The 8,880-nt window shown below is 41.2% G+C and overlaps 1 protein-coding gene across 1 annotated transcript; it reads left to right on the top strand.

Moving 5' to 3' along the window:
- Positions 1-5,341: 5,341 nt before the first annotated feature.
- LOC146595902 (rho-related GTP-binding protein RhoB-like) lies at positions 5,342-8,880 on the top strand. Its single transcript, XM_085304895.1, has 3 exons — positions 5,342-5,412; positions 6,038-6,681; positions 7,409-8,880. The coding sequence occupies exon 2, from the start codon at positions 6,040-6,042 to the stop codon at positions 6,634-6,636; it is 597 nt and encodes a 198-aa protein (XP_085161021.1). The 5' UTR covers positions 5,342-5,412; positions 6,038-6,039; the 3' UTR covers positions 6,637-6,681; positions 7,409-8,880.

The raw sequence follows: 8,880 nt of genomic DNA, 5'->3' as shown, positions 1-8,880 counted from the left end.
GAGGGGGTTGCCGGGGGCCGCTGCAGGCGCCTGTCCTGTTCCCGGTTCCGTCCCCGGTTGCTTCACCGCTGCCGCGCTGGGCCGTCCACCCGGGTTGGAGGGGGGGCCGGGCCCATGGCAGCGGCGAGGGAGGAGGGAGAACCGCCTCGCCYCGGGTCCGGCCTTTAAAGCCCCAAAGTGGAACCGGGATTATTTCGGACAGTGAAATAAAAGCATTCGCTGGACGTGTCTGAAAAAAACGCAGGGCTCAAGCACTTCCCTTCCTTAAAGGAAAAAATTCATCATGTTTTGAGTCTGTCTCCTGCCAGCTTTTGGCCAAAAGGGAACTGAGGAATTATAAATCAGGAGAAGTAGCAGAGTTGAGCTGAAATGCCCTCTTAGTCTCAATTTACAGAGATATCGGAAGTCACAGTAATGAAAAAATGAATGTGGAAAATAAATGAGCRCAGAAGGCAGGCGTTTCAGATTGCTTGGAGGATAGAGTGCAAGTGCCRTGACGTAATCGGCGGGCTCGCGCTGGGTGCGTTCGGAAAGGCAGGCACTGTAGAGTCCAGTGCTGTGAAACTGCTGGTGCTGGTTCACTGTGTGCCTGCTGCAGCTGTCGCTGTCTGCTGGGTGTTGTCTTAAGCTTTTTTTCTGCAAACATTTTCGCCTAGATGATGTTTTGTGGCTACTGCCTCTCAGGATGATGTCCAAAGTGTCCTTTTCTGCTAGCGAGTGGAAGCATTAGTGCAGAGAACAAAAATAAATTATTTGGCCAGTATGATTCCATCTGTATTAAAAAAAAATGCACTTAAAGACCAAATGAGCAGTTTAACACGCTGCTTTCAATAGACTGCTACAAAAGTGTATTGTCAGTAAGGCAAATAAGTGGTTATGGTTCACTTAATCCTACACAGTGAAATATAATTCATCTTCTGTTAGGCTTTTTCTAACTCCCCTTTCTCCCTGCCAAAAGCGTATGTCTCTGGTTGGTTAGGAGTACGATGACTGTGATAATCAATTCMATCTCTAATTTACAAGACAGTTGTATGCCTTGATCTTACCTTGATCTATATGTRTTTGTGTAGTATTTTTCACATGATAGACTTCATCTGTGCAGATGTGCACTTTCCAGCTTGAAAAAAAACAAGTTACAGGCTTTGGGATTTGAAATGTGCAAATGGGTAAGTTCAAACTGATGTTTGAAAGAACAAGAAACTGAAAATGTAGTCAYACAGTTGGATGATATCCAGTACCTCTGACCTTTTATTGAATTAATTTTTTAATCTGCATTGGCCCTTTACATTTGTGGTCACCACTTAAAATTTTAAATTCTTCATGAACCAGAAGTGACCTGTGTAGAAAGGAGATCTTTCCCATGCTACCACTTCCTTGTRGTGATGGTATGGTTGCAGCTTGTAGCTGTTTTCTCTATAAATGTAATCACAAGCATGTAGGCCCTTTTGATAGGCAAATGGAGTTAATTTGCTGTATAATGTAAATCTTCTAGATATATTCTCTRTTTTTCTTGAAGCTCTTTAAGAATATTAAAATGATGGATTTTATGTTGGAGTTCAGTGCCATCTTGTGGCATGAATGCCCATGTTCCTGAGTCAAAAGCAAGAAAGCGTTCTCTGGGGATCAGGGAGAAAAGCAGCAAGTGATAGTGATAGATGTTGTTTAAATACATTCCAAATACTTTTGTGTCTGGCTTTTTGAGTGCATGAAAAACTGAGTATTTGCCTGAGTATTTGGATTTGTCTTTTCATTGGTATTAGCACTTCGTGAAATAGAAAAAAAAAGAGCAATTTGATTGAGAAATTAGGCTGATCATCTCATCTCTGCAATGCCATGAAAACTAGGGAAATGCACAACTTGTTCGTTCCAAAGAACACAGCTCTGTTGTTCACCCAAAGTGCTGTTAGCAATTATCTGTGTGCCTCAGCGTTTAGTAAGGGAACATGCGTTTGTGCTCTCAGACTCTCTTAGACTTCAGAATGGGAAGGCCCCATTTAAACTGTCCRCTGGGGATTGTCTCTAGTCCCAGCTTCCAAATTCAGCTCAGAAAATTAGTAGCAGAGGTCTAGCTGGCCTGAGTCCAAGCCATGCCAGGAGTCACTGAACAGTGCAGATGTAGTGCCGGTACCCAGTCAGGGCCTAAGTTATAACTGCTTAATTTGCTAGGATAGTCTTCTGCAGTTATGTTGAAGCTGGCTAGCCTGACACTTCATCTCTCACCTTGCAAGAAAGACTTCAGTGAAGTCCGCATAGTCCCTTGACATAGGAGTTGGAAATGCCTACATAAGCGTTGTACTGGGAGGCCTGGTCCTGTGACTCACACTGAAGTCCCACTCACTTCACTGTCCTAGGACACACTACAGAAGAGAGCCCTTCAGGAACATCGAAGTCACTGTAGTTAACATGCATTTAAACTTAAATGTGTAGTACATGTGATGCTTTATGTTGGCCTGAGCTTCAGATATAACAGAAATTTGCTACCTGCTGCCTTTCTCCTGCAGTGGATTTAGCCCATAAATGCTGTCTGAAAGCCCACAACATGTATTCACACAATCTGATTTTTTACTGAAGTTGCAGGAAGCCAAAGTGTGGTACCTGCACAGAGCTGTCTGATTCAAAGTGAGGAGGCCCTTAATTTATATTATGTTTTTGAGTATATTTACTTTCCTTCTCCGGAGTATGCTTTCTCACAAAAGCATCATCATATGCAGATCATATGCAAAAACATGAGGTGAGCAAATTTCAGGGACAGTGAAAATSAAGAGAGGAACTGTACGCGGGAATTCTTTTCTCTTCCTGTTTAGACCAATGCATCAGGGAAAATGAAAATCTGGTAGCATCACAGTGCTGAGTGCAGCAGAAAGAAGAATTGCAGCAAGGCATGAGCACAGTGGATACTACTCGGTGGAGTAGTACCCCACTTCTTGGGGTGGTTATTGGGAGCAGAGATGGAAAATCTGGGAAGAAAAAAATGAAAATAGTCTCTGGGCTGATGAGGCTTTCTCCTCTAGCTATGGGGTTTTGTACACGGCTGATTCTATGTGCGGGCATGGTCTGGAAGGGACCAGGGATTGTAGCCAGCTCACATATTTTAGGGCTGAGTTTGAGCCTTACATTGTGATTTTTTTATATCCTGCTCAAATTTACGTGATATACTAAATTATACTTCCTAAGCAAGCTGMAACTTCACTTTCAGTAATCCCCAAATACAAACTCTCTCACTGGAGAATTTATTAATTATGCTGAAACACATATATCTGTATGATTGATGAGGAATGTATGAAGCAGGAGTAAGAAGACACCACTTCTTTGCTTTCACTGCTTTTGCTGGTGGTTTCAGATAAAAACTCAGCCTTTTGATTTTTTATGATTTAATCCGTTTGGCATTTTTTTGTTCGAGAAGACAATTCCACTACAATTACTGGAGATTGTTTTCAGATTATATGCCCCCYTGTTCTTTTTCCTAGGCAGATTTTGTAAAGGGCACATCTGTAATTCAGATAATTTGAGCATAAATCTGTACCAAAAACATGAAAGCCCAGCAGGGAATGTAATCTCTGTCTGCTTTGTCAATAAGTAGGCAAGTTACTACATTGCCCGCTGTGGCATAGCATGCCGAGGGAGCCGTATGTGCCAGTAATGGCAAACCAAGTCCTGCATGGTAACTTGTACTGCAGTACTAGCAACAAGCATTCTGCAGTACCCACCAGTCCTCAGGCAGGCAAAGCCTCTTAGTGAAGTATGGAAAGCAGGAGCTAGCTAAATATGAGCAGTTAACAGGCCCCTGCTAGAAAACCTCTGAGTACTTGTGAGAGGCCAGGCAGACATGCTTTCCAGGCTGAGAAGAGTTTCTGGCAAGTGCAGGAACCAGAGCACTTGTTGCACATCATGGCAGGTTCATTGCTTTCCAGTGTCCCTGAAGAATTTAATAGAATTTAATTCCCAGATCCTCTTCTGATCAGTGCTCTCAACAGAGAAGCCAGACTAATCTGCCTAGAAACTGGAATGCCAAGTTTCAAAAGAAGGAGTGGAAAAGACCTGTGTGTTTTCAAGCAGAGACTTTTCAGACTAAGTACAGCACAAGTGAAAGCACATGCCAAACAATAAATGGCTTTATGATCTTAAAGATGTGTATGGGACTCACTGCCATTGCTCTGCCTGAGGGTAAGTAAAGCAAATTAGAATCCAATGACTTTTATTTTGTCAAGTTACTATAAGATTTAGGCTGTAATGGCAAGACTATCAGAGTTATACTTGAATAGTACTCAGGAAGTACAGTGTGACAAAGTAAAATTAGACTACCACTAAAATGCCCTCAGGCCTCCAGCTCACTCAAGTTAAAGAACAAGCAAGATGGTGAAGTTCTCCATCTTGAGGCTAAAACCTTTGTCTCAGATGAAGAACTCTTCAGTACCTATATGAAAAAAAAATGAACTGACCTCATAACTACATGCCAGCAGTTAAGTATCTGCCTCACCAATAATGCCTTTACAGTCACTTCTCTCTTCAGAGAGACCAAATTAAACTATCTTGGTACCTATCTTGGTACAGCGTACCAAGTTTTTAGTGGATGTGAGCACCTTGCAGTCTTTGTCTACCAGGGAAACTGAGACAGAGACAAAAGAAATGACTTGTCCAATGCCAATAGGATAGCAGAGAATTCATTCTTCATCTCTGAAGTCCACGATAGTTTGCACTATCACTTAACTTGAACACTGGACAGTTATTTYGCTAAAGACTTGCCCTGATAGATTTCATTTCACTACTCTGAGGGTGGGTCAAACACTGGAATAGGTTGCCTGGAGAGGTCGTGGAGTCTCCATCCTTGGAGATGTTCAAAACCCARTTAACTGGACACAAAGCCCTGAGGACCTGCTGTAGCTGGCCCTGCTTTGGGCAAGGGTTTGGACCATATGATCTCCAGAGATGACTTCCTACCTCAGCTGTTCTGTGATTCATTTCTCTAAGATGTCTCAGCAGATCTGGAAAAGAGTATCCTCAGGGTCTGGCTAGAAGGACTTTGATCTGCTGTTTTGCTCTCTAGTACTCAGCACTATGCACAAAACCATTTTGGGACACTTGGTACTGAAATGCTCACTCAAGATGAGACTTAAGGTCTTTTGCAACAGGAATTGGGAATTTCTAAAGTAAATGTACCATAGCTCATTAATGGATTGTGCAACTTGTACTTTGTAGCCAGTGAAGTGGATTTCTCTTAAAAGGTGTGATCTCATCCGGTTCTCTTTGTGGATTGGTTGGCTATATTTAGAAACATAAACCCATTCCTTTAAATACAATGTTTGTCATAATGGTCTTTGTAAAGTGGTGATGAGTTCTCTGTAAAGGAGAATCTATGAGCTATGCAATACTGAAAATCAAGGAAGGAAGATTGGTGCTGGAGATTACTATCCTGTAAGTCTAACAAACTTCTATTTTATATAAAGTAACAATAAATATATGAAGAGACAGAACATTTTCTYAATCCCACAGGAGAACAGATCTATGAATAAAAGCAGCATGGATTTATAAAGGATAGCTATTGCCATTGGTGGATTTTCACTGGAACAACTATCCAAATGGTGAGAAAAATGTAGGCAATAAAACCTATTTGGATAGTTGTTCCATACAGTGTTTTATATTCCATCTCTCTTACAAAATGAAGTCATTGAATCTAGAAAATGAAATCTGCTATGAACTGAACATTGGCTATAAACAATACATGAGATGATGAAACAGAAGCATAAGACACTGCAGGAATCTTGGATACATGCAGACTTAGTTTTTATCTTGAATTTTTGATGTGTAAAAGTAATCAAGAACAAAGTAAGCACAATTTCAGAACATTCTAATACCAGAGGAGCTGAAGGGCAAAAAAGGAGGAATACAGGTAAAACAGATATATAAAGATATATAAAGATGAGATAAGGGAAGAACTCCAAAATAATCGAATTTCTTCTTCCATTCTCCTACTCTTCACAAAAGCTAAAAAAAAAAAGCACTGGATTAATTCATTTTGTACCTTACCTTGGTTTTCCAGGCATGGCTGTTCTTAGGAGAAAGCTAACTGTTGTCGGAGATAACGGCTGTGGTAAGACATGGCTCCTCTTTGCTCTGCGGCACGAACAGCTTCCCAAATGCTATGAGCCAACTGTGTTTGACACTTATGCCACTGACGTAGAGGTAGATGGGAATGATGTGAAGCTAATTCTCTTTGATGCGTCAGGCAAGAATGAAGCCGGTTACCAAAATCTCCGTTCAGTTTTCTATCAGGACACAGACATTATTTTAATGTGTTTTTCTGTAGACAGACCAGACTCGCTGCAAAACATCCTCGATATTTGGGTTCCAGAAATAAAACTCTTCTGCCTCACAGTACCTATTATTCTGGTGGCTACCAAGATAGAGCTAAGGGATGATGAAGGTGTCAAGAAGAAACTAACTGCTGCAGGCMAAGAGCCAATTAGCACTGCAAAAGGAAAAGCTTTCGCTGCCAGCATTGGGGCATTTACTTACCTGGAGTGCTCTGCCAAGACGAAAGAAGGTGTTGATACAGCCCTGGAGATTATTAGCCAGTRTGTGTTAAATGAGAAAAAAGGGAGAAGAAAGAGGCATCATAGGTCCTGCCGAATTTTGTAAGAGGAATGATTATTGTTTTGCTGTTGGATTTCATGCTGTGGAAAGGTAAGTAGATGTCTTTGTTGCTGTTCTGTGGATGCTTTGGGGCTACTCTTTATGTGATAGAAGGAAAAAAACATCTGGCTGATTTAAAATCTACAAATTCTCACCATTGAAAAGTTAGATTTGAAAAGTTAGAATTCCATCTTGAGAGATGGAAATGACYAAGCTATAGTTCTCCAATGACGTCCTTCCGTAAAGGGAGATGCATACCGACTAGAGCGGGAGCTAGACCAGMACTACTGGGACACTCACAGGAACATGGAGTTGGAATCTAACCCCAGCTCCCTTACCAGTGATCTAGCAAGACTCACTGGTAAAGAGCCATGATGACAAGGTTTCCTAGTGTGCAGACCCTTCTATATACTTCCTTCAAGGATGTCCTTAGGGAAAGGAGTCTTCATGCAGGTATGCAATAATCTGCTGTGTCAATAGCAGTGGATTTCTGACAGGCAGAACAGGTCTGACTTTCTCCATGACTCATTCGCAGAACTGGCATTAGGGATGCACTTACAGAGTGCAATAAAGGCGGTGTTGTCTCCACCTCTTCTTCGGGGAAATAAACTGAGTTAAAATAGCCTAGCTCTAGGTTAGAATAATCTAGTTTTTGATAGAATTCTTACCTGTAAGATGAGAGAGGTTTGAGGACTCTGGTAAAAGACAAGACTTCAGTTTTTAAGTCTCTCTGTCCCTGTGCTCTGAATGTATCTTAAATCTTTCTTTCTTTCYTTAGCACTTGCAGGCAGAAGAGATGAAGTAAAGGGAATGCCAGAAACTACAGTCAGCTTTGCAAGTCATTAGCAATCTGGAAAGAGACTGAGACATGCTGTCAACCTAAGCAGAGAATCTCAAAAAGATACAGAGATGGACCAAAATGGAAAGTCTTTGGGTGCATCTCTGTACTCCTCCCTTCTCTGAAGCAGCGACTGCTGCCAGCACAAGGAACTGAGCTATGGGTTCACATTAAAGGTGCAACACTGAGAGCTGGTAAATAATGTGAATGCAGAGAATGTGAATTTGAAGGGACACATGCTGTGTGTCAGTAACTGGATGGAAAAAAAAAATCTGAGGTGAACTCCTTAGGATCCTGAAATAAAGGGACAGAGCTAGTGGAGCATGACTATCATGAACTAGGAGAATATCATAGACTAGCACTTTCCTTTGCTGAYTTCCTTACTGGCAGTTTCATCATGCTGGCAGCCTGGTTTCAGTTTCCCAGGAAGAAATAAAATGAGAGTAAACACAAATTTCTAAACTGATTATGCTATCTGCAGCTGTACACTTAGCAAACTAGATTTTTCAGATGAGAAACCTAGTAAAATATGTATTTAAGATATTTTCTTACTCATTCTTCCCACCTGTATTTTTCTGTTGCTGGTATCATGGGAAGAAATGCTAGAGTTGGCCAAGTATTCATTACTGAATGGGTTGCTGCTTTTCTTCTGTATCAGTATTCAGTAGCAGTTTTGAAATCCACMATTTCACTGTGGTATAACAGATGTTTCATGGATGATACTTTACAGTTTTCAAAGTATCTTCCAAGAATCTCAGAGCACTTTTCAACATGAATTACCAACCTACCTCTTGGTAATAAGTAGGTGTTTTTTCCATTTTCAAAAATGAGAAACCTAAACTGCATGAAGATTAAGYAAGCTGCCTAAAGTAACTGCAAACTATATACTTCCTGGAGCTTCCTTTTTTTTGACCATTTTTCCTTGCCCTTTCCTTTTTCCCTCCTGGACCATTATCAACCTTCATTTTCTTTCCCCTCTGTTTATAATAATCCTTTCAGTGCAATCCTGTTCTCCACTTGCACCTTGGATGTGAGTTTGTGCTGTGCATAAGTACTCTCCTGATTCAGGCAGTAACATGTATTAATGCATTTCAAAGAGCTGTATTTATGTAGATGGCTTTAAATTGTTATTTCCATTTTATATGTTTGTGTGGGGGTGGGAAGGATTAGACTGCAGATAAGTCAAAGAACACAGGTGTCTCAGGTGCCTCTGATGTGGAGTATTGAATTGGGAGGATACAGTTTTGCAAAGGTGCCAACCACTTACTGCTCCCACTGCTTTGAAAGTGGAGACCACTTTGAGCTTACACTGAGTGTTTCTCAGTGCAACACTGGCCAGCACATTGTCTGGCATCTGTTTTTAATCTAAATCATAGTATTTTCTTTCAGAAGGGTGCTTTGTTCAAGGTAAA

The sequence above is a fragment of the Rhea americana genome, unplaced genomic scaffold (assembly GCF_003343005.1).
Source record: "Rhea americana isolate MKP2758 unplaced genomic scaffold, rheAme1 scaffold_211, whole genome shotgun sequence".
Lineage (NCBI taxonomy): Eukaryota > Metazoa > Chordata > Aves > Rheiformes > Rheidae > Rhea > Rhea americana.
Note: the sequence above shows the minus strand (reverse complement) of the source record. Positions and strands in the feature narration are given on the sequence as shown.